This window comes from Miniopterus natalensis, chromosome 9 (genome assembly GCF_054644295.1).
Source record: "Miniopterus natalensis isolate mMinNat1 chromosome 9, mMinNat1.hap1, whole genome shotgun sequence".
In the NCBI taxonomy this organism is placed as follows: domain Eukaryota; kingdom Metazoa; phylum Chordata; class Mammalia; order Chiroptera; family Miniopteridae; genus Miniopterus; species Miniopterus natalensis.
Window position 1 is genome coordinate 73,664,049 of NC_142089.1, and position 26,754 is coordinate 73,690,802.

At 37.1% G+C, this 26,754-nt stretch overlaps 1 protein-coding gene across 1 annotated transcript; it reads right to left on the bottom strand.

The window, feature by feature from the left end:
- Nucleotides 1–2,105: 2,105 nt before the first annotated feature.
- On the bottom strand, nucleotides 2,106–26,472 carry SNRNP48 (small nuclear ribonucleoprotein U11/U12 subunit 48). The gene is made up of 9 exons (XM_016202429.2): nucleotides 26,308–26,472; nucleotides 23,217–23,330; nucleotides 22,900–22,960; nucleotides 22,025–22,099; nucleotides 15,418–15,606; nucleotides 14,867–14,988; nucleotides 5,703–5,791; nucleotides 5,207–5,371; nucleotides 2,106–3,093 (listed from the first exon to the last, which is right to left on the bottom strand). The coding sequence occupies exons 1-9, from the start codon at nucleotides 26,464–26,466 to the stop codon at nucleotides 3,045–3,047; spliced, it is 1,023 nt and encodes a 340-aa protein (XP_016057915.1). The 5' UTR covers nucleotides 26,467–26,472; the 3' UTR covers nucleotides 2,106–3,044.
- Between the last annotated feature and the right edge of the window lie 282 nt (nucleotides 26,473–26,754).

Genomic DNA, 26,754 nt, shown 5'->3' on the forward strand with positions numbered 1-26,754 from the left:
ATTATAATACAAGTGGAAAAACTGAAAGTGTAAACCCTGGAGCAAGACTGCTTGGGTTGGAATTCTAGCTCTACCCCTTTCTTTGAGAAGTAAAGCAAGTTACTTAACTCATGAGCCTTAGTTTCCTCATTTCTAAAGTGGTGATAATATTTACACCTCAGAGTGTTTTATGAGAATTAAGTAAGTTTAATATAAAGAGCTCATCAAAAACCACAATGAGGTAGCACTTTATACCCATTAGGATAGCTATTATCAAAAAACAAAATAACACCAGGAAATAACAAGTGTTGCAAAGGATGTAAAGAAACTGGATCCCTGGTGCACTGCTGATGGGAATGTAAAATATACAAACACTGTGGAAAACAGTATGGTGGTTTCTCAAAAATTAAACATTGAGTTATCTTATGACCCAACAATTACACTTCTAGGTAGGCACTCATAAGAACTGAATGCAGAGTTCAAGCAAATTTTTTACACCCGTGTTCACACCAGTGTGGAAGGAACAAAAAGTAGAAGCAACGCTTGTTCATCCACAGATGAACTGACACACAAAATATGACATATACATACAATGAAATATTTAATTTTAAAAAAGAAATTTTGACACATGCTACAACATGGATGCACCCTGAAAACACTATGCCAAAGGAAATAAGCCAGGCAACAAATGAATAAAATATTAGATGTTAGGTGATAAGAGTCTGCAAATGCTCTCGTCAAAATTTAAAATAAATTAACAACTATTATATACTAGGCATGGGGGTTATATCGATAAATAAGTCCAAAACACAAACAGGTACGCATGGGAAATTAATACGTCCAAGGATCAAACAAATACCTCTTATAATCTAATTCCACATCTTATTGGATAGTCTGCAGTAGTTACTATACTTAAAATTTTGGACTTTAAACGTAACTCTGGTTACATTTTAGATCATTTTTTTCCATACTATCCTATTTTTCCATAATCCCACCATTCCACTCTCCCTTTCCATTTATTTCTCTTCTACTAAAACACCCAAGTATGCCTTTTAATTTTACTCGTTAGTTTCTTCCAGTTAGTAAAATAATTAAAACCATAATGAAAAATAAAATTATAGATTAAGTTGTACTGTATGAAACTGTTGATCATTCAAATCATTTACAAAAGCTGCAATTTCATATAGCTCACCATTATGGTAACTCCAAAGTCCTTGTTTTTAAGATTTTTAAATCTGAATTTTAGATATTTAGAAATTAAGTAAAATGGCAAGTAGTAGGACTTCATATTGGCAAGTGACCTGTTTCCAACTTAAAAATCTTGAGAATTGTTTTCTATACCTGAAACCTAACAGCCAATCTGATCTAAATCCAGCCAACCTTTCTGTCTTTGTCAGTTACATAGTGAAATAATTAAGGTTTCATTTCTATCTGGAACCTACTTTGGAATCTTTTAAGTTAGTTTTCCAATATTCAGATATGAGGAGCTTAACATTTATTTTTATTTAAAAAAAATTTTATTTTAATCCTCACCGAGGATATTTTTTCCATTGCTTTTCAGAGAGAGTGGAAGGGCGGGTGGGAGAGAGGGAGAGAGATCAACATGGATGCAGGAGAGAAACATCGACTGGCTGCCTCCAACTCAAGCCCTGACTGGGGTGGAGCCTGCAACCAAGGTATGTGTCCTTGTCCTTGGCCAGAATCAAACCCAGGACCCTTCAGTCCGGGGGTCTGAAACTCAACCACTGAGCCAAACCGGCCGGGGCATGAGATGCTTAACACTTAATGCCCAAATTTCACTGAATGATCTACCATATGACAGAACACCCTACTAGCAACAAAAAGGAATAGACTACTGACACAACAACGTGGATTAATCTCAAAAATAAGTGGAGCGGAAGAAGGCAGAGTACATACTATAGTATTCCATTTATATGAATTCTATGAAAAATATATCTCATCAACAGTAACAAAAAGAGGATTTCTGGTTGCTTACAGCTGGGGGTAGAGAAATTGATTGTGGAAAGGGGTATAAGGGAACTTTTTGGGGAGATGGAAATGTTCTCTATCTTGATTGAGGTGATAGTTGCATAGGGTGTTTAAGTTGGTAAAAACTCAATGAAATATACACTTAAAATGGATGCATTTTATTTTACGTATACAATACCTCAACAAACTTCATTTACAAAAAAACAAAATGACAGTATATTTTTAAGAGTTCATTTACAAAAAAGAAAATGACAATCTTTAATCAACAACCATGAATATGTTATTTTTTAAAAATTAATGTATTATGGATAAAGCTAAAGTTTCCTTTGACTACTCTCCCAATCCTCACTGCCACCCCTTATCTCTCCCAATTATACTGTCTCTCCCAAATAATCACTGTTGTGAGTTTGGTATGGACTCTTCTGACCTTTAAAAATATATTTACATACATAAATAGCCATTGAAAACACATAGTATGGTTTTGTACAAAGATATAACTTGTACATATTTTTTCTGCAACTTGCTATTGTCACTTAACATTATGTATCTGAGATCTATCCACGTTAATATAAAGTTTATTTCTTTTAAATCTGATATAAATAATCTATTATATTATTATAGTGCATTTTAGTTAGGCAGGCCTTTCCCTCCAGACAGGTATTTAGGTTGCTTTTCCCTATCACAACTCACCAGTGCAGTGGTAAATAGTAGTCACCACGGGGCAGCCCCAGGGAGGGTGGTGTTCTGTAGGATTAAGTTTTACAGTGAGAATGCATTCGCGTATTATTTATATAATTTAAGTACTAACTTTAATTAAAGAATTTTCTGATAAATTATCAAAAAAGAAAAAAAAGGTGAGTAATAGGAAGCAACCATCTATTAAAGTATACAAAAAACAGAGTTATGGGGCATAACAGTGTACTCATGGCTTGAGACATAAGCACTTACTGAAAAATAATGACTAGAGCACTGAACAGGTCATATAAACACATACTCCTACTCAACGCAATTATGAAAATATCAGCATATTGGTTACCATGGCATCACCATAATTAATATATGCATGAGTACTTCATTTATACTTTTTGTTTTCTTCTTTTATGACTATGATGTCTTTCCCCATCCCTGAAATGAAAGGGGTAGAAAAAAAACTGTCATAAATGATGAACATTTTAATAGAAGAGCGTTAAAATAATAATTCATCAGTAAAATACTTACATCATATATAAACCAGAACAAATTAAAATGACTTAGAACTGAAAAGTGATTTTTAAAGAGTAAATATAGAAACTACATCATTAAATCAAAGGGAATAAACTGAGATGGGGATAAACAAAATAGTTTTTAAAAACTGCACTTTAGAGTTCCACTTTAAATTTAATTTTGAATATACGTACACCGTTGATGATTAGAGAATTCACAGCAAGTAGAATATTAAAGTCAGGGGAGAAACTCAGAAACTGTCTGATGTCCTTTTCCTGGCTCCTCCCTCAACTGCCCACAATTCATTCTCTCTCTGGGGGAGTATCAAAGATTAGCTACTGAGAAATATTTCCTGCTACTACTCAGTTTATCCTCCCTAAAAGAAAAAGTATTCATGTTTAGATTTTGAGGCTAATGTATTTAAGTCAATAGGGATTGATCAGACATGTCGAAATTTAAGTGGAACAAGCACTAACAAACCAGAAAGAAGTTAAAGAGCAGGATGTCCGATAGCTAATCAAAAATTAAATTGTGTAAAGTTATTATAAAATGTCATTCACTATATTAATCAAAATGGATTACTAAGCAAATATTTCATTTTTATAAGAGAAAGACTAAATCATAGCTAGCTTTAAACTCATGAACTGAATGATACTAAGATAAGCAAAATTGTTAAACCAATAAGCCTTATTAATTCCTGATCACCAGAAGTCCTGGAGAGACAAGATATCATTTGAGAGCGCATTATGAGACAAGCACTGTGCACAGAATACTAAAGAAGACATGGGCCTGCCCCTGAAGAGCTCACAGCCTGGTAGGGTAATAATTAAATTCAATAAAAAGTATGTGCCAGGAAGACAGGTAACAAAATAGAAAAGATTAGCTCTATTTCAGTGAGTGAAAAAAGGCTTCATGGGTATGACTAAGCTGGGTCTAAAAAGATGAGTTTACCAAGCAGGCTTTAAAAAAATTTAGGCAGCAGAACATGATGTGGCAAGGTATAGATGTAGCACAATGCAGATGAGGAACTGTAGTAATTTGGGCTGGTTAAAGCATTAGCTATCTGCATGTCATGGATGGATGGGTAGTAGCAAAATACAAGGATCAGATGCCCTGATCCCGGAGATCTTGAGAGCCATTCTAAGGAATGTGAATTCTGCCACTGAAGAGTTTTAAAAGGTGAAAATTCACTGTGGCAGTAGGGTAGGAATGGATCCATAAGCGACAAGCGTCTAGACAGGTAGAACTATTAGGAAAGCTACCATCATTTCCCAGATGGATAGCAGTAATGACAGAGGAAGAGAAGGTATGTATGAGGTATCTTCAGGCAGAACTGACAGCAATTAAGGCCAGATGGTAAGGAATAAAAGAGGAATATCTAACATGACTCCTTGATTTCTGGCTTAGGTGAACAAATGACGGTCATTCATTAACCAGGATAGAAAACCTGGGGAAAGAGAAGCAGACTGAGAAAAAGATAAGTTCAGTTATAGGAGATCTAGGCAGATGCCCAGTAAGGGGCTGAAATGCAGGAACAGACCTCAACTGCTTTAAATGTATTATTTTAATATTAGTTCATATCTCTCAGGTATCGAAATTTCATCAGGGACATTCAAAAAGGCAAAACTGGTATCAAAGTTTCGATCTTCTTTCTGACACTATACGCCTGATAACTGAAGAATAAGCAAAGAAAGAACAAAAGGAGAGGGAGAGTTGGAGGCAGGAGCAGACAAAAAGCAAACACCTTTCTAACAGAGTTAACTTTCTACCTAGACGTTACTTTCATACGCCTGAGTTAGAAACTAATAAAACCAGGAAACCCACATCCAATCAGGCATGTAGAGCACTATGTCACCACAGCTGTGGTTATTTGAACTGAAACAGGACGAACATTAAGAATTTTCATCAATTATTTACTCTCCTTACCATAATTTATTCTCACAATCTATTTTTTCAACATGGTCTATAGCAGAAGAAACTGTCTACTTTTTAAAGGTAAACAATTAATCACTGGATGATACAGTGTTAGACTTACCTCTCTTTCCTTCTTCTTGAGTCCCAATTTTTATCTTTATCTTTATTTCTTTTTCGTTTATGTGGGCTCCTACTCCGGTCCCTTCTATGCCGTGAACACTCAGCATCCAAATAGCTTCCACCAGACTGCCGTGAATCTACTGAAGCTGATCGCCTTTCTTCATTCCTGAAACATAGAAGGAACATTTATCAGTTAGCTTTATCCACTGGTCTTCAGCATGGACCAGCCTAAAGTCCAATATTCTGTATCAAACCAATGATACATACAGTATCTAAATAAATATGTATAATCTTACGCTCCATATAAGAGGGCAAAGAAGCATAGTTTTTATAACATGTTCTACAATTCTGGTATAATAATCCTGAGCAATGACAATAAGCATTCTAATGAATTCTAGTGTGCTACTAATGGCCTTGGAAATGCTAAAATTTAGTTAAACAATTATAGGTAAGAGTTTAAAAAGAGAGTATTTTCACCGAAAAACACAATGGCATACTTTTCAGCAGCATCCTCTGCTTTTTCCTGCTCTTCTTGCCAATGATTACTGAGTTCTTCCATGTGCACATTTATCACATCCCGAATCACCTTAGGAAAGTTAAGCACAGAATTCCAGATGAGAAAGCTGTTCAAAAAATTAAGGCTATAATGCTAGAAAAAAACTGCTGACAATCAAATATTTATAAAAAGCAAAGACACAGTGAACTGTGGGATGGTGCTGTTTAGAAAACATTAAAAAGGCAATAGTCAAATTGGAATACGAATGGTAGATGAAAAGTATACCAATGTTAAATTTGCTAAAGTTGATAACTATACTATGACTATGTAAGAAGATATCCCTATGCTTAGGAAATAGTATTTAGGGATAAAGGATCATGATGTATGTAACCCTTAAACAGTTCAGAAAAAAATTAATGTACAGACAGAGACAGAAAGAACAACAAATGTAATGATAAAGAGAATACACATGACAAGCAAATGGAGCAGAATGTTAACAGTAAGTAATCTGTACAAAGAACACAGTTCTTTAAACTATTTTCAATTTTGCAATTTATTTGTACATACAAGATTATTTACAAATAAAACTCTTTTTAAAGAACCTTATAATTAAGTCAAGATGACAGACAAAACATGAAACATTATAGTTACTTCACAGATACTTTCCCAGTGAGACTACGAATCACTTACGTAAGAACCATTTAAAAGTTTTTTCCTTCCTATTTATCTAATGTATCGTGAAACTTAAATAGAAGGTTACAGTTGGTTCCCACATGCCTAACTAGGAAAGCTTTAGGAAGAAAGGTATGGGAAACCAGGGGCAACGTCAGAGACACACACTACGGTTCAGGTCTGACTGCTTTTCTCCCCACCTGAAAGAAATTTTCAACGGCTCCTGAAGTAAAATGGAACAATGTCCGAACTCCTTAATAGAGCCCCTTAAGCCTTCCCCAACTTTACTGTACCACATAGTGGAAGCCAGCCTTCTTTCCTATGGGATACTCTTTCAAAATCCCTAAGTTCTAGCCACCCTGGATTACTAATGGGTCTCTGGAAAACTCCTACACTTTATTTTTAGGAACAGTAGTCCTTCCTCCTGGAAAATCCTTATCCGCCATTTCCCCCCCTCCACTAGAGCCTCTTGCGGAAAATCTAGGACAGGTGAGAGTCTACCTAAGGGAGTGACGAGTCACGCGTACCTGAATTCCAATTCCAGCTCTAGCACTTCCCTACATAACTCCCTGAGTAGTAGCTCTGTGAGCTCTGTGAAGCCAAATGTCACTGGACGTGGTTTCCACAGAGCCGCCACACAGAAAGAGCTAATAAGCAGACATTCATTTACCCCTCTCTCTGCTTCTCCCTTCTCTCAAATGCTATCTTCTCTATGAAGCCTACACCAATCTTTCCTTTTAAAAAACTGATTCCCTCCTCCCAGACACTCTGATCTCACCTCATTTTAGCACTTACCATAATCTGTATTTTGAAAGGTCTTTTTTACCTCTTAAACTAGAATAAGCTCCTTAAGGATGTGGTCTACATACATTTATCTTTACATACCCCACAGCAGTATGTTATGCATAGTAACTGCACTATGTAATAAATTTTTACTGAAATTAAAGTTCAAGTTCTAGTTCAAAGCAAACAAAAATTATATAAGATATAAACGAAGCCAGGAATGGATAAAATGTTGAAAAAGCCCTGACCAGAGATAACTGAACGAACTGTAAATACTGAAGCATTTGCAGATGAAAGATATTTGGGATCTGTTTCCAAAATTACCACCCAACAGGGTGGAGGAAACAGGAAGTAAATGGGAGTATAAATCAAGATCAAATGTTGGTAACTACTGAAGCTGGGTGATGGTACGTAAGAGTTCATTAGACTATTCCATCCACTTTAGGACATGTTTGAATATTTCCATAATAAAAAGTTAACCATAAAATTGTAAAAAACACCAGCAGCAACACAAACTTGATCACAAAGTTATGAGACTAGAGAAGAAACAAATGATGTACAATCAAGTATTTAAGGGACTGTAAAAATCACTAAGGTAGTATAACATGGTCCCAGACCTCTACTGGGAGAGATAAGTCTAAAACACATATATGTACTTTAATTGCAAAAAGAACAGCAAAAAATTAGGTGCTAAGCTGTGTGGTGCAGAGCATAAGTGCATTAAGCCAGGGTACATCTCAGAGTCAATTAGCACCTCATGGAAAGAGTGGATATCAAGATTTAAAACAGTGATTCTAGTTCAGGACAGAGGCACAGGAAGACCCTGAACTCACATCCTCCCACGGATAAAACAAATTTAATTTTCTCCTGAAAAGAACCTGAGAGCTAGAGGAACTGTATCGCCACAGCAAAAGATAAAAGAGATACATAGAGATGGGTAGGAGAGGCAGAGACATGGTCTCACCTGAGTCTCCACTCCAAGCATGGTGACCTACCTACAACCAGAAGAAACCCCCCAAAAATATGAATTCCCCCTCAAAGACTGAAGGGATTATGCCCCACATTAGGCACCCCAACTCTTGGATGTGGCACCAGAAAAACGAGCCCCCAAAATGTCTGGTTTTGAAAAACAATGGGGATTATGTTCAGGAGGAACACAGAACTGTAGGGAATAGAGAATCTGCTCTTAAAGGGCTCATGTGCAGACCCACTCAACCTGAGATCTAGAGCCAAAGCAACACCCTGAAAAAGCCTAGACCATAAGTGAGGGAGACCCACTTACTAAACTTAAATTGGCTGCCAGGGAGGCAAGAACCTGCCAAGACTTGCCCCAGGGACAGAAGCGCTGGCTGGCACTATGTTTGCAATCTTATTCTAACCTGCTGATAACAAAACTGGTTTGTGCCATATTTGGTGCCCTTCCTCTAGCCTCCCAGCACTGGTAGAGTGATCTTCCCACCCCGTGATACTACCAGGCCAGGCAAGCACTGGTGCCTTGCCTACCCCAAGCAGCAACAACACTATGAGCAGCCAAGTAAGCTTACCAAGCCCTACCCTCCCCACGCAGCAGCTGCACCACAGTCAGGCCAGATGAGCACCCTGCAACCCACCCATCTCACTGCAGCTGGCCCTGCCACAAGCTGTGGGTAAGCACAGCCCACACAAGGATGCACCTTAAGTGCCTGGCTCTAGTGGCAAGAGGAGATTGTGTCTCTGGGTCCCACAAATCATCTCCTACACAAGGTCACTCATTCAGGACTATTTCGCCTAATATATATAGACAAACACAGGGAGTCGGGCAAAATGAGGAAACAAATATGTTTCAAACGAAAGAACAAAACACACCCAGAAAAATACCTTAATTAAACAGAGATAAGCAATCTACCTGATAAAGAGTTCAAAGTAATAGTCATAAAACTGCTCATTGACTGGATGAACAAAGTGAGAACTTTAAGAAATGTAAAGTATAAAAAAAGTACCAAGTGGAAGTTATAACTGAACTGGAAAATACACTAAAGGGTTTCAACAGCAAACTGGATGAAGTAGAAGGAAAAATCAGTGAGGAGGAGGAGAAAGCAATGAAACACACCCAGGCAGAGCAGCAAAATGAAAAAATAATTTTAAAAAGTGAAGATACTTTAGGAGACCTCTGGGACAGCATCAAGTGGAATAACACTCACATTATAAGGGTCCCAAAAGGAGAAGAGAAAAAGGGCCAGAAAAGTTATTTAAAGAAAAAATGGCAAAAAATTTCCCTAATCTTGGAAAGGAAACAGATACCCAAGTCCAGGAAGCCCAGAGAGTTCAAATAAGATGAACCCCAGCCCAGCCGGGCGTGGCTCAGCGGTTTAGCGTCGACCTGGGATCCAGGCAATCGGGGTTTGAGTCCCGGTCAGGGCACATGCCCAGGTTGTGGGCTCGATCAATGACTCTCTCATCATTGATGTTTCTCTCTCTCTCCCTCTCCTTTCCTCTCTCTGAAATCAATAAAGATATATTTAAAAAAAAAAAAAAAAGATGAACCCCAGAAGAACCACACCAAAACATACTATAATTAAAACGGTAAACTTGAGGATAAAGAGAAAATCTTAAGAGCATCAAGGCAAACCCCATAAGGCTATCAGTGGATTTTTTTCAGCAAAAACTTTATAGGCCAGAAGGGAGTGACGTAACATATTCAAAGTGCTGAAAGAAAAAATTTCCAACCAAGAATTCTCTACCCAGAAAGGTAACATTTGAAGGAGAAATCAAGAGTTTTCCAGATAAGCAATAACTTAGAGAGTTCATCACACTAAACCATCCTTATAAGAAATGTTACAGGAACTTTTCTAAGCTAAAAAGAAAAGGCACCAATTAATATAAAAACATACGTAAGTAAAAATATCACTTGATTAGGTAAATATATAAAGGTAGCAGATCAATTATGTATAAAGCAAATATCAAGGTTAAAAGACAAAACAAGTAAAAGTAACTAAAACTACAATAATTAATTAAGGAAAACATATAATGATATAAAATGTGTTGTCAGAAATATAAACGTGGGCGGGGGGAGTAAAAATGCAAAGCTTTGGAATGTGTTCAAGTTGCTATCAACTTAAAAGAGACTACTGTATACTATAGGATGTTCAATGTGATCCTCATGGTAACCACAAAGAAAAAACATAACGCACACAAAAGAAAATGAAAAAGGACTCTAAACATAACACTAAAGAAAGCCAGAGAGGAACGGAAAAAATATAAAAACAGCCAGAAAACACTTAACAAAATAGCAATAGATACATACTTAGCAATATTTACTTTATTTTTAAATATGTTTTTATTGATTTCAGAAAGAGGAAGGGAGGAGCGAGAGATAGAAACATCAATGATGAGAGAGAATCATCAATAGGCTGCCTCCTGCATATCCCCTACTGGGGATCAAGCCCGAAAACCGGGCATGTACCCTGACTGGGAATCAAACTTTCATCTCCTGGTTCATGGGTAAACACTCAACCACTGAGCCATGCCGGCCTGGTTTAATAATTACTTTAAATGTAAATGGAATAAATTCAGCAACCAAAAGAACAAGAGTGGCTGAATGGATAAGATAAGACCCATGTATATGCTGCCTGGAAGAGACTCGCTTCAGAAGGCCACACACAGACTGAATGTGAAAGGATGCAAAAAATATTTCATGCAAAAAGAAACAAAAAGAAAGCTGGTGTTTCTATACACAGATAAAAGAGACTTTAAAACTAACATTGTAATAAGACAAAGAAGAGCACTATCTAAATGATAAAGGGGACAATTTGCAAGAGGATATAACATTTATAAATATATATACACCCAATATAAGTACACCAAAATATATAAAGCAAATATTAATGGACCTAAAGGAAGAAACTGAAAGCAATACAATAATAATAGGGGACTCTAACACCCCACTTACAGCAATGGATAGATTATCTAGACCCAAAAAACCCAATAAGGAAACAAAAGCAGAATACACATTCTTCTCAAGTGTGCATAACAGTCTCCAGGATAGATCACATGTTGGGCCACAAAAAAACCTCAATAAATTCAAGACTGAAATCATATCAAGCATCTTTTCCAACCACACTGGTATGAAACTTGGAAATCAATTACAAGAAGATAAATGGAAAAACTTACAAAAACCTAGATATTAAAGAGCATGATAATAAACCAATGGATCATCAAAAAAAGTCAAAGGAGAAATAAAAAAATAGGTAAAGACAAATGAAAACAGAAATATGACTTATTAAAATCTAAGCAATGTTCTAAGAGCAAAATTCACAAGACAGGCCTAAATCAAGAAACAAGAAAAATCTCAAATAAACTATCTAACTTTACACCTAAAGAACCTAAAAAAAAAAAAAAAAGATGAAACGAGCCCAAAGTTAGTAGAAGAAAACAAGATCAGAGAAAAAGTAAATAAAATAGAGACCAAAAAAATTTAAAAATCAATGAAACCAAGAACTGGTTATCTGAAAAGATAAACAAGATCAACAAAACCTTAGCTAGACTAACCAAGAAAAAAGGGCTCAAATACAAAATGTAAGAGAAGTTGTTACAACACTTACCATAGAAATACAAAGGATCATAAGAGACTACTTACGAACTACTATATACCAACAAATTGGACAACCTAGAAGAAATTGATAAATTCCTAGAAACATACAATCTTCCAGGACAAAATCATGAAGAAAAAGAAACCCTGGAATAGACCAGTTACTAGGAAGGAGGTTGAATCAATAACCAAAACCTCCCAATAAGTAAAAGTCCAGGACCACATGGTTTCACTGATGAATTCTTTCAAACATTCAAAAATTTAGTATCTATCCCTCTCAAACTCTTCTAAAACACTGAAAAGAAACTCTTCCAAACACATTTTACAAGGCCATCATTTCCTACATCGAAACCAGAAGAGGACACCACAAAAAAAGAAAAGTACTGGCCAACATCCTTGATGAACACGAATGCAAAAATCCTCAATGAAATATTAGCAAACCAAATTCAACAATACATTAAAAGAATCCCATACCACAATACAGTGAGACTTATTCCTGGTACGCAAGGATGGTTCAACATGCATAAACCAATCAATGGGATACACCACATTAACAAAATGAAGGATAAAAATCATATTATCATCTTGATAGATGCAGAAAAAGCATTTGACAAAATTCAACATTCATTTATGATAAAAACTCTCAACCAAGTATTACAGACAAAAGTATCTCAACCTAATAACAAACTTATATAATATACTCAATAATAAAAAGCTGAAAGCTTTTCCTCTAACATCAGGACAAGACAAGGATGTGCACTCTCACCCGTTTTATTCAACATAGTATTGGAAGTCCTAGTCATAGCAATTAGACAAGAAAAAGAAATAAAAGGCATACCATTAGAAAGAAAGAAGTAAAACTATTTGCAGATGACATGATACTATATACAGTGGTACCTCGGTTTTCGAACGTCTCCATTGACTAACATTCCAGTTTACGAATGCAGTAAACTGAGACAGAAGTGCTTCGGTTTTCGAACACACCTCAGAAGTCAAACATGCCACATGGCTTCCCCTGAGTGCAAGATCCTGAGGCCTAGCTGTTGGCTGTTGATCCTTTGGTTTTCGAATGTTTCAGAACTCAAACAGTCTTCCAGAACGGATTACATTTGAAAACCGAGGTACCACTGTATATAGAAAACACTAAAGACTCCAGCAAAAAACTGTTATAACTAGTAAATGAACTCAGTCAAGTTGCAGGATACAGAATCAACATACAGAAATCTGTGGTATTTCTACACACTGATAATAAACTATCAAAAATATAAATTAAGAAAACAATCCCATTTACAACTGCATCAAAAATAAAATACTTAGGAATAAATTTAACCAAGGAGGTGAAAGACCTGTACACTGAAAACAGTAAGACACCAATGAAAGAAATTGAAGAACCACGATAAATGGATTTGAGGAATTAATATCATTAAAATGTCAACACTACCAAAAGCAATCTGCAGATTCAATGGAATTCCTATCAAAATTTCAACGGCATATTTCATAGAACTAGTACAAATAATTCTAAAGTTTGTATGGAACTACAAAGATCCTGAATAGCCAAAGCAATAAGAAAAACAAAGCTGGGGGTACTATGCTCCCTGATTTCAAACTATACTACAAAACTATAGTAAGTAAAATAGTAAATGGTACTTAGACATAGACACACAGACCAATGGGGCAGAATTGAGAGCCCAGAAATAAACCATATATATATGCACAATTTATGACAAAGAAGCCAAGAACATAAAATAAAGAATGAACAGTCACTTTAATAAATGTTGGGAAAATTGGACAGCCACATGCAAAAGAATGAAACTAGACCATTATTTTACACCATACACAAAAATTCACTCTAAATGGATTAAAAACTTGAATATAAGACCTGAAACCATAAAATTCCTAGAAGAAAACATAGGCAGTAAGCCCCCTGACATTGGTCTTAGCAATGGTTTTGTGGCTCTCACTCCAAACAAAAGGGAAACAAAAGCAAAAATAAACAAATGGGACTACATCAAACTAAAAAGTTTCTGCGCAGCAAAGGAAACCATCATTAAAAAGAGAAGGCAACCTACTGAATGGGAGAAAATATTTGCAAATTATATATCTGCTAAGAGGTTAATATCCAAAATGTATTTAAAAACTCACACAACTCAAAAACAAAAAAAACAAACCACCCAGTTTAAAAATGGGCAGAAGATCTTGATGGTTGCAGAGGGGAAGGAGGTTAAGTGAAAGACAGAAAGTGGTCAATTGTGTGGTGACGATAGTAACTAGACTTTTTGGGGTGATCATTCTGTAGTGTCCACAGATGTCAAATTATAACGTACAAATGGAACTTATATAATGGGGAAAAATTAAAACACCAAAATGAGCATTTCAAATGAGGAAACAACATGTATTAGGACACAGAGGTAAGAATAAAGCTATGTAAATCAGATATAGTTTAAGAGACATGCTTGACTAAAGCAAAAGAAAATGTTTGATAGAATGAGGCCAGGTTGTGGAAGGTCTTTGAAATCATAGAGAAAAGAAAGAAATAATGTGGAAACAATTAGGGATTCAATGAGGAAATTATTTCAAGTCTGGGCAAGGTAAATTCATGTACCAAAAAATTCACCAACTCTACCCACTAAATGACATCTGAAAATAAATCTAGGTAGACATCAAGAGAGTGATGTAATTATATAATTTTATAATATATTATATAATTATATAAGTTATATATAATTTATACCAAGACATTTCTTTAGCCCAAATATTTAGCAGAGTACATAAAAACACACTAAAATTTCTGCAAAAAAAACACAGATATTTATTGAGCAATTTGTTTCCACATGTATAATCTCAATCAATTCTTGTAACAACCCTGAAAAGTCTGTATTGTGACAAAATTTTTAAAAATGATTCTTAAAAAGCTCAAATAACTTGTCCAAGTCAAACAGCAATGATAAACAGCAGAATGAAAACTTAAGCCCAGGTGTATTTAAAATCCTCTTACCACTTTCTCTAAAGCAGGTATTTTTTAAAGACTGTACAACCTCTTTATATAAAGTTTTTGTACCCTAAAAAGCCTTTGTTTGGTAAGGGGTGGGTCTGCAAATGATGAAGCAACTACAAACCAGGTGCGACAGCTTAAAGATACTTACCTCAGTATACGATTTCTTGGTTATGTGAACATTCTTAGCTCTATAGGACTGACGTCTTCTTTTATAATCCCTTACTTCTGCCAGGATTTCAAGGTAAGATTTTGGGCTTTTTCGACTATTATCTAACAAAAAAATAAAATAAATACATCCTTATAAACATTTGAATTCTTATAAATTGGCAGGAAGACCACTACAATCATATTTCAACACATTTCAATGTAGCACACAAAAATATTCTAAAAATTCCACATTATATAAATGGGCTAAGTTTTATATCATTCCTTCTCTCTAGCCATCAGTTGAACATAAGTGTTTAGGTGCATACATTAAAGTAACATCACAGCTGTAACATTTTCACAGAAGGAAACTATACTTAATGTAAAAATCAGAGAGCAAAATTTCATTACTGAGTAAACATCTATTATATGTGAATACCAGATGATACAAAACCATCCTATTCCTACTCAAAGTGGCTTGAAAAATCATCTTCGTAATACTCGAAGAATGGAATGACAATTAAGAAATAGAAAACTATGATAGTCATCTCAAACCTTGATTGACTTTTGCAGCCAAGTCTACAAAGAGATCACTGTCATTTTCGATAACTTGAGAATCAGAGCGCTTTTTCTTTGTCTCCTCAATTACAAAATCATAGAGGGCAAGACGATCGGCTTGGGTCAGATCACAAACAAATCGTTTGTGATTCAGAGGCACTTCAACAGGTAATGAAGAATAAATTCCTAAAGTAAAAATAAAACCACAAGAATAAAAATACATGAAGTATTGTGGAATTAAGATCTACCACTTATCTATAAACATGTGCTATAGTAATGCAGTTATTAACACAGTTTTTTTTCATAATAATCCCTAAATTACAAAGTATCTATGTGAAAGTGATCAACAATGACTCTATCCTGAATGCTACATTCACATAAAGGATATACTGTGGATATTCGCTCTTCTCTCCAGCAAAGACAGATCCCATGAAGGCAGGCAGTAATTATCATAAGGCAATATTCATAAGAAAACCTTTTGGGTAACAATCAAAGGCTACCCATATTATAAAAGTAGATATTAACTTCCTTTCTCTTTATATGCTTTTTCCCATAAAAGCTGCGGTGGAGGGGACTTTTAATAGGTAATACACATTATAGTTCCTTTGAAAATAAATTATGGAAATATGAAAAATGTGTTAAAAAAAAAAGTCCTTTTCACATGAGACATCAAGCTAGCTGGTTCCATATTCAAAATACAGCCCATTTGTACACTGACTCAGAGCTATGGATGAAAAACAATTAAGTAGCAGAAATCCCACACTTTCTCAGACCAGAGAAAGACAGATTACATTGAGAATAACCTGTTTTAATTTTTTGAAGAGGAAGCATATCGGCTTAACCAAGTTAACTGAAAAAAGTTAACAGCAGTGCCCCCACAACAGTTACAGAACTTTCTAAAATCTGCTCATTAATGAAAAAAAGTAAATACAATACCTTGATATGATGTATTAAACACTGAAGAAAATTTTTGTTTTGAGATTCAAATTTTCTCAAAGAAATAAAAAAATTATTGTAACTGTAAATAAAGCAATTTAAAATGATAGTCCCAGACCTCATTATTTACTAATGCAAAGAACATGAGCCACTAAATACATCCTATTAATATTTACTAGGTTACCCTACAGTAATAACTCTGGTTTATAGAACAATGTAAAATCAGTAGCTCTTCCCAGATACTTATATTTGATAATAACTTTGTTGACATTCCTAAGACACACAAAAATAAATCAAACAAAAGCATACTATGAACTAAGCATTGCAACACACACACACACACAAGATTGCTTTACATTTGTCTACAAATTAAGAGGATAGTTCCAATGAATCTGAGTCTGTAGTTTAACTGCTATAGATGGCCATTTGTACAAGTCAAAGGATTTTGAATTAGTGAGGAAGAGTCCCTTTCAAGTCAGTCAACTTTACTCCACTTCGGACAGACACCAGGAAAAGCCCTTTTGTGCAGCCAGCCAGATGTTAAAACATTTAATTTTGTAATATAAAAATGAGTTAGCTTTGATAAACCTAATTCCTTTGAATATAGGCTATTAAAATCTGGGAAAAAAATTAGAATTAGAAAACACTGATGTTCAGTCATGCGCCACTTAATGAGGGGGATATGTTCTGAGACATGCATTGTTAGGCGATTTTGTCACTGTGGGACTGTCACAGAGTACACTTACACAAACCTATATGGTATATCCTCTACACACCTAGGCTTTGTGGTACAGCCTATTGCTCCTAGGCTACAGGCCTGCAGAGCATGTTATTACTATACTAAATACTGCAGACAATTGTAACTCAATGGTAAGTATTTATGTATCTAAATATAGTTAAACCTTAAAAGGTAGAGTAAAAATACTGTATAAAAAATTAAGTATGTGTGTGTGAGCGCTGGCTTGGGGGGACAGGGGAGGGCTGTGGAGAGAGGCACCATGAAAGAGAGAGTAGATATAAGGAGGTGGGAGGGAAGAAGGGAGAAACAGAAGGGGTGAGAAAAGGGAGAGCAGAAGTAGAGCTCAAAAGAGACACAGATAAAACTTGAGATGAAAATAAAAGGGGGAGGAGAGAGGAGGGAAAAAGAAAGGGAGACAGAAAAAGTGAGAGAGACTGAGAGGAGGTTAGAAATGGAACTGGGGGGAAAGAGACACAAAGAGAAACCACAAGAAGGAAGGGAAGTGAGTGTGTGCTGGAGTGTGAGTGCATGTGTGCAGGGGTGGGGCAGAGAGCTCCTGGATTGCCCCCCTCCCCAGCCCGCTCCCCTCACTCCTTCACCAACTCCAGGCCCCAGCCAGAGGGAGGGTGCAGGGCAGGTAGACAACATGCTGAGCACCCTTGTCTATTTAAACCACCCAGCACTAACAGTAAATTCAACATCCTAGTTGGATCCAGCCTTTTCTTTCAACATCACAAACTTTTGCTTATGATCCATTATAATCTTATGGATCACCATCATCTATGCAGCTCATTGCATACCAAAACATCATTACGCAGTGCATGACTGTGTTATGAACAAGTGCCACGTAAACCTTTGTCTGTTATTTTCGAACAAAGAAATATAATTTCCTCCTTGAAATATACTGGAGTTTTCTTTATTCATCTTAAATTCCTGTATGTATTACCTAAATTCCTTGAAATTCAACTAAAATTCCAAATCAAGATTGTAATATTGTGACAGTAACTAAGATAAAGTTTAGAAATTTGAATGATACTTTTAAAAGGATATCATTTGCAAAAAGGATACTGCATATCTTTAAATAAGGAGTACATTCAGGTTCCTAATTCCTCTTTATACTCACCCCAATTACTGAAAAAGAAAAAGTACAGGAAAAGTTAAACAACAAACTGCATTCGAGTCATTCAGAACATAGATATTTCTGACAAAAAAAAAGGGTAAACACACTTAAATATGCTTACATTTCCATAAAATGAAAATTTTCAAACACAAGTTTCTATGATTTAGAGTACATCTCAATGTGCTGTAATCATATCAATTCTGTGACCTTCTATCTACATTTTTGTATAGTAGTTTTTAATTGTGGTAAAACATACATAACATAAAATTTACCATTTTGACCATCTTTAAGTATATAGTTCATTGGCATTAGTATATTCACACTGTTGTGCAACCATCACTTCTAACCATCTCCAGAAACTTCGTCACCCTGACCTAACACTCTAGTCTACTTTTAAATAACTAATTCTCAATTCTTCCTTGTCACTTGTGCCACCATAGGGCATCTTAAACGTATGAGATACAGTATTAAGTATTAACAAGAGGTACACTGTTTCTGAGATACATATTTTGAATTTTAGGGAGAATTCATACAGAGTCAATTTCTTAACATTAGAGATAAAGAAAAAAAAGCCCACAGAAGCAAAATGACTTGCCAAAGTCTCACAAGTGGGAACAGATGAACTCTAGAACCCCTCTAATCCTGTCTCTACAGTTCGTTAGCCATAGTACCCTGATCTTCAAATTAGGGCCATGACTCAAATATAGTTGACCCTTGAACAAAGCGACAGTTAGAGGCGCTGACCCGCCTCTTTCCCATGCAGTCAAAATCCTCGTATAATTTCACTCCCTAAAAACTTTACAGTCAGCTCTCGGTATCGCAGGGGGTTGATTCTAGGAAACTCCAGAGATACCAAAATCTGTGGGTGCTCAAGTCTTTATATAAAATGATGTAGAACAATGCACAGTCAGCATTCCACATCCCTGGATTCCCAACCATGGATCAAAAATACCGTTTTGGTATCCTCCTCAGATACCAAACCCGCAGATGCGAAACCCACAAATACAGAGGGCCAACTGTATTTATTGGAAAAAATCCACGTATAAGTGGACCAGTGCAGTTCAAACCCATGTTGTTCAAGGGTCAACTGTATATGTCATGAAACTGAAGTATCGCAACTTGAATCTTTAATACTGAAGGAAAAAGATAAACCATTAAATATAAAATGATTGTTTATGATTGAAATTAATATCTTGGTTATAAAATTAACCAAAGTAACTATATCTGAAAACATATAAGTGGATCTAACAGTTATTAAGCTTTCACAAAGATTAATGAATTAAGACCTAATAAGACTGATAAAATTAAAACATAATATAACCTCATTGAAAAGACTTATAATTCAGTGGATAACAAAAAAATATAAATTACATGGAAAAATGGAAAATTGTTCATGTTAGTCGTCTTCCTCCAAAGTAAATACATTAAAAATAAGATATTAAAGAGATTTCTGTCCTGGAGAAAAATGTCTAAGACATAAGTAAGCAAAAAATAATCTCAGCTGAGAAAATGCAGAACTCTACACAAGATGGAAAATAGTTTTAAAGAGGGTTACAGATCATATAAAAATATTTCTTAACAGTTAAATCTTAATTTAAGTCAGTGCAAAAATTCAAAATCAAAATCTGCCTATTACTGTTATATAAATAAAAAACTCAGAACATTAGAAAATGTTCTAAAAAATTACTCATATATGTAATTCTCACCCATATCAGTATCTTAATATTGCTTTCTATACATTAATTTGCTTAGAAATTAAACTGCTTAGACAATAACAGCTACCAATTATTAGTTCAGGCTAGTTTAGCATTCACTATTTTTACTGCTCTAAACACTCCAGAAGATAGTTATATATTACAGATAAGAAAGCAAAAACTCAGAAAAGTTGCCATTTGTACAAGGCCAAGCAGCCAGTTTCTTTCTTTAAAATAGGCTTACCCAAAGCAGAATAAACAATGAACAGTATAAACAGTAGCATTAGGTACAGATTTGTAGCTCATGATATTCTCCTACTCAACCACGACAGACATAATAAATAAGGAAGATATGTGAGCAAGCACCTAGAATCCACAAACACAGCTAAATGTAGAGTTTCTAACAGAATGCAGAATAACTCAGTGCAGGGTTTGTGCCAAAATTCAGAACTTGCTCTCGATCAACTTTGCTATTACCTAGCAAAGGACTGTTTATTCTCTTATATGCACCTCTACTTCTGCACCTACCGTGAAGGGGAAAATGCTCGTCCAGCCTATCACAAGTTTGTAGTGGAGTAATAAAACATCTAAGAGGGCTTCGAAAAAAATCTTTTAGAAGTATTAAGTACCTTTAGAACAAACACACCAGAACCTTATCATCTGTCAGTCAGGGTTTGTTTCCTTTTCGGTAAAAAGCACACCCCAGATTAGATGATTTCCAAGTTCTCTTTACACTCTAATATAAATTCAGTAAATCTAGCTAACTAGGTAAGGTCAAATAAAATCCTTTAACAGTAACCCCTCCAAAAAAACAAGATCCTCTCACTTTTTAATTGGTTAACTAAACAGGGGCAATGGGTAGAACCAACAATAGGAGACAAAAAAAAAAAGCTTCACTGATCACAGCTCAGTAACCTCTTCAAGAGGAAGTCAAACGTCTCCCTGGGAGAAAAACCAAGAGTTTAGCCTGGGCTGGCCTGCTCAGCGGTTAGAGCGGCCTAGGGACTAAGTGGTCCTGAGTTCGGTTCTGGCCAAGGGAAGATGCCCTGGTTACAGGCTGGGTGAGGGTTAAAAAACCAAAAAACAAAAACAAAACCCCTGGAATTTAGCACAAAAGCACATAAAAACAAGAGCTTCAAAACAGGAAATGCAAGGCACGTGTGTCTGGCTGCTGTAAGGAACCAACGTAATGTAGACCAAGGGGTAAGGACTTCCTCCTTTCAAAGCCACTGTGCAATGTGGGGGGGAACCAAGCCCAGATATTCACTTAGAGAAATGGGCTAAGACCCTGGACTTCAACAAGGGAGAAAAATCGTAACAACGGGCTGGTGAATGTGATTCGGCCAAAAAGCGGGGTGAGGGAAAAAGGTAAGACGTCCGGGGAAAGCTCCTTCAGAAGGGTCAAAGGACAACTCGAATCCTTGTAAAAGGAGCCGGTCAAGCTTAGCTTAGATGTTTATCTAGGTTCAAAAATCTATGAAATCTATTTACTCATTTACCTTCTATGTTTCTAATGGATTAAGTTTTCTTTCAATTTCCTAAAAGATCACACTTAAAAATTCTAACCTAGTCTCTACTGAACTAAGTCCCAGGTAGAAACTCTTAACCCAGCTCCAAAACTGGCCACGAAAGGATCCACAAACCCTCTGAAACTGTACCACACACTCTGTGTTTGTGCTTTACACTGAGGGGCAGCTGTGGAAACTAATCTCTTTTAGCCTCAGCCTTTCCTTTTTTACTGCATTTCAATATTCTTACAGTTAACAATGGGCTAATCCTCGAGAGAGGAAACCTAGGGTAAAACAGTCTCACTAAATGGGATTTATTTACAAAATAATCATAATTTAAAGAATTATCTACAAGGCAATCTCATCTATTAGGAAATTCCAGAGCAGGAAACCCCAGCTAAGACAGTGTCCTAGTGAGACTTGTGTATTGGAGCAGAAAATATATAACAAATAAAGTGACACCAAGCACGGTAGTCTAATGTTAAAAGTAAAACTTAACCTTTCCCATGCAATTGTTTCCACAATATTTTTCTTAAAAATTAGTAATGTGCTTGTGGGAGAAAAATAGTTTGACTCATTATTTAGCTCAAACTAGGATGCCACTTACTTTGATTATAACAATCACCATCTTTTCCAACTGTGGTTCTAGCTTGTTTAATTATCTGGAATTGTGAGTCCTTATCTGTCAAAAAAATCCATTAACACAGTATGAATCATCAGTGTCCACAATTAGATTATTAACTGGTTTCCAATCCAAGTTCTTTAGACACAAACAAACCTATAGGAATCTTAAGAAAGGAAACACCCACATCATTGCCTAGGTAATCTGAATGCAGAATTCTTTCAGATCTAGCTAGATTCCAGTCAGTAACCAGAGTTCAAGTGTTTCAGAAAACATTATAATCAGGTGCACAGCAGTAGCCGCTACAAACTTTAGCAGCCAATAACTAGTATCTTGAATCCCAGCTAAGTGTCAGGCATTATGCTAAGAATATTGCATATATCATATAATTAATCCTCACAAAGTGCTATTACCACCATCCCCATTTCATAAAGAAATTTAGGCAACAAAACAGGTTAATTATCTTGCGGAAAGTTACATATCTGTTAGCGACAAAACCAGGAGTTGAATCAGGGCCTTCTGATTTCAACCTCTTGGAACTCATTTCCATCTTCAGTCCTGTCTTCAAACTGTGTTGTGTGGCCAGATTTTTGTCATACCCAAGAAGAAAGGTGTCTGTTCTACTGTACAAAGTTTTGCTGGGTTTTCAATGACTACTATTATAAGCCTGGTCTTTAACTTTGATTACAAAAACTAGTTTCACTATACATTAATCAATTCTACATTCTCTTAAGGTACAAAATGTCCTTAATCATAAGCATACTTATAAAGTCCATTCTCTTGAATATTCAAAAATGAATTATCAATACATATATATAATAAGACATTTTAAAATTATTATCTATTAAGTTAATACTTACTCAAAGTGACTGAAGGTATCTTCATATTCTCATAGAAAAATTCAGAATTATACATTTTATCCTAAACAATAAGAAAAACAAAAAACTCAGTGTTCTTGAGGATCAGATGATTAACTATTTTAAGATTTGACATAAACCAACAATAGATTAGTATCACTTAAATATCTCTTGCAATAATGTGCAAAATTAGGCTAGTACCATTCTACTCCAGAAATGACTATTATTTTATGTCAGAAAACCTCACCTTATACCTTCCATATACTGTGAATTTATTTATGCATGAATTGTATGACACACACATAATAAATATATGGTACCTCTTCTTCTTTGGTGTAGCCCAGTTTCCTCAATCTACATGACACCATGTGCTTTGCTAAAGACGATTTAGGCATATGATGATTGGAATCATAAGGGCACATCACAACTTCATCCTATAAAAATCAAACAGAATCAAAGGAAAAAGGAACATGATATTTAAAGATTTAAGTAATTGTACCACTAAATGTTTACTACTTTATTAAGTGATACTATCTAGTTATGCCCTCTTCTGCAGGCCTCTCCCAACACCCTGTTTGAGTGCATGTGCATATTAAAAATTTCAAAAAAGCTGTGGCCAGTTCCGCACACCAAAAGGTTATGGGTTTGATTCCAAGTCAGGGCACATACCTACGTTACAGGTTCGATCCCGGGTTGGGGCACATACAGGAGGCAACCAATCTGATGTTCCTCTCTTCCTCTCTCTCCCCCTTCCTCCCTCTCTCTGTAAAATCAATAAACATATCCTCTTGTAAGGGCAATAAATAAATAATTCTGTACACCTCCCCCATATAGCCTCTGCCCCCTCTTCACCCCATCAAAGCCCAACTCTGAAAGATTTGTTCATGTTCACTGCACCAACCACCTCACCTGCCCACCAGTAGGTCACTAACAACCTTCTTGCTACTATAGTCAAAGCATATGCCACAGTCCTTATTAATATTTGAATGCTGCCCGGCGGGGCGTGGCTCAGCAGTTGAGCGTCGACCTAGGATCCAGGCAATCGGGGTTCGATTCCTGGTCAGGGCACATGCCCCGGTTGCGGGCTCGATCAATGACTCTCTCATCATTGATGTTTCTATCTCTCTCTCTCCCTCTCCCTTCCTCTCTCTGAAATCAATAAAGATAAATATTTTAATATTTGAATGCTTAGAAGGTCACAATCCAACTGTCTATTTCCATCACCCTGATACGCTTTTCCTTCTACTTCTGTTTCTCTGGCTCCTTCTACCTGATCTCCTCTAAAGATGACTTCCTTCTTTGACCTGTCCTCCTCTATTTTTTTTTCAGAGGCATCTTATACACCTGGGTTAAGCATATATTTTCTTTTACTTATTTCAACTCCCATCAGCTTGTCCTTTACATCTATGGGTCTGTTTGTTTTGTTTATTCATTTGTTTGGAGTTTCTTTAGATTTCATGTATAAGTGAAACCAGAGGGTATTTGTCTTTCTCTGACTTACTTCACTCAGCATAATTCCCTCAAGGTCCATTCATGTTGTTGCAAACGGCAGGATTTCCTCATTTTTATTGCTGAATAATATTCCGCTGTGAATGTGTACCACTCACTACCCATCCCCTTTAAATGTTGGTGCCTCATGTAGGTCTAACCAGTGGCCTGTGCCATTTGACATATACTTACCAGAAGAACTCATGGCTTCAGTTTTCACTATATATAGTGATGACTCCCAAAATCTATAGCTAATTTAGACCTTGTTTCTCTCTTGAGTACTTTACACTGAAGACACTAAAATTTCAACATGACCAAAAATGTATTCTTCATATTCATTGTCTGCTGACCCCAAATCTGTTCATCTTGTGTTTTCTTATTTCAGTAAAAGGTCCTACTTGCTCAAGCAGATACCTGCCTCTTTTCCCGCATCATTCACATCTAATGAATCACCTACCTATACTTTTTACTGCTAAATAACTCTGAAATCCCTCCACATAATCCATCCCCACTACCACTTCCCCAGTTCAAGATATCATGGATTACAACAGCCATTGACCAACTGCCACTTCCTTTTTTTTTACTTTTTTTAATTGAATTTATTGGGGTGACATTGGTTAATAAAGTTATATAGGTTTCAGGGCCCTGGCCAGGCAGCTCAGTTGGTTAGTGCATTGTCCTGATATGCCAAGGCTGTGGGTTCAATCCCTGGTCAGGGCATATACAAGAATAGAGCAATGAATGCACAAATAAGTGGATCAATAAATAGATGTTTCTCTCTCTCTTCCCCTCTCTCTCAAATCAATCAATAAATAAAAAGCTTTTTTTAACTCATATAGGTTTCAAGTGTACAATTCTATAATACATCATCTGTACACTGTATTGTGCGTTCACCACCACAAGTCAAGTCTCTTTCCATCACCACTTATACCCCCTAAACCTTCTTCTACCTCCCCAAACCCCTCTCCGCTTAGTCTCACTGTCCATTCCATTCTCCACACTGCAGCAGAGTTTGAACCCCAGGTCTGCAACATACTGACTGTATTAAGTTAGTCAAAATTCTTAACCTTTCTTTGCTTCAGTTTCCTCATCTGTAAAATAGGTATAGTAGCAGGACCTCTCTCACAAAGCTATTGTGAAGATTAAATAAGTTATACTGGAGTTTATATACATACAGCAATTCAAACAGGGCCTGGGACACAGCAAGCGTTCAAAAAATGGAAGCAATCATTATGTTATTAAAAAGTAGACATTAATTACGATATGCCCTGACTTAAAATGCTTCCATGTCTCCCCCATGGCTCTCATTAAAAAATAAGTATATATAGATTCTTTAAAATGGCTGAACAGGACCCGTAGATCTCGCCCCCTACCCACCACCACCTGAACACTCTCCTTCCTGCCACGCCTTTTAAAAAAAAATCACAGCGGGTCACTCTAATCCACTTGCCTACATTTCTGCAGGACAGTTCTAACGTTCAGCAGCGTTGCTCGCCACCATCTCTTAGCGATACCCTTTCGTAACTCTAGAATCGGTGCTGCCCTGGTCAGAAGCGTACAATTTTGGGTCGAGAAAGGCGAACTGAACTCCCAAGCCCTCCACACACGGCCTCTGGTACAACCGCGGGTTCCATGTGACAGATGACAAAGCAAACCGCCGCCGCCGTGCTAGCAGAGCCCCTGGCACTGGTTTTCTAAACACACCCCAGCGCTGCCCGGCCCTCCTCACCCCGAGCACTCTCACGTTTTCCTTAAACCCGAAGTTCCCCGGGAGGTGCGCCACAACAGGGGGCGTCAGGGGCACTGCGAGCCGAGTCCTGGGAGCCCCCCAGGCTCCGCGCACGGCGGGGGCCCCCAGCGTGGACTCCTCCACCGCCCGCGACCGCATGCTCAGGGTCCCCAAGGGCTCCCCGCACCCCTCACCTCGGCCACCTCCTCCTCCTCCTCGGGGTCCAGACGATCCAGGCTCCAGCCCAAGGTCGACGTCACCTCCTCCAGCTTCCGACAGCAGCTCTCGGCGAACTCGGTCAGCTCCTCCTGCAGCCGCCGCCGCTCCTCCACCGGAGGAGGCTCGCCCTCCATGGCCGCACCCGGCCCGGCGGAGGGAAGCTGCGGGACAGCCGGCGGCGCGCGCAGGCTTCTGGGAGCTGTGGGCGGGGTCAGCCCGTCACGTGACTGGAACCGCCTATCGGGAGGGCCCTGGGGCGGGCGGGGGCTGTCGCTCTGAGGCGTTTTCCGGCCTCTTTCAAACGGCGCTGCCGTAGTAACTGCCGCCGGGCGCGCTTGCTCCGCGCCGCCCCTGACCGGCGTCACCACCCCACATAAGCGTCTAAAAAATAGTTTATATCTAAAGAAAGGTTTAAAGACTAG

Coding starts and splice junctions, on each gene's coding strand:
- SNRNP48 (XM_016202429.2), bottom strand. CDS start 26,466: ATGGAGGGCGAGCCTCCTCCGGTGGAGGAGCGGCGGCGGCTGCAGGAG. Junction 22,961..23,216: donor GCTACACCAAAGAAGAAGAG/GTACCATATATT, acceptor CTTATTGTTTAG/GATAAAATGTATAATTCTGA. Junction 15,607..22,024: donor TGGTGATTGTTATAATCAAA/GTAAGTGGCATC, acceptor TTTTTACTTTAG/GAATTTATTCTTCATTACCT.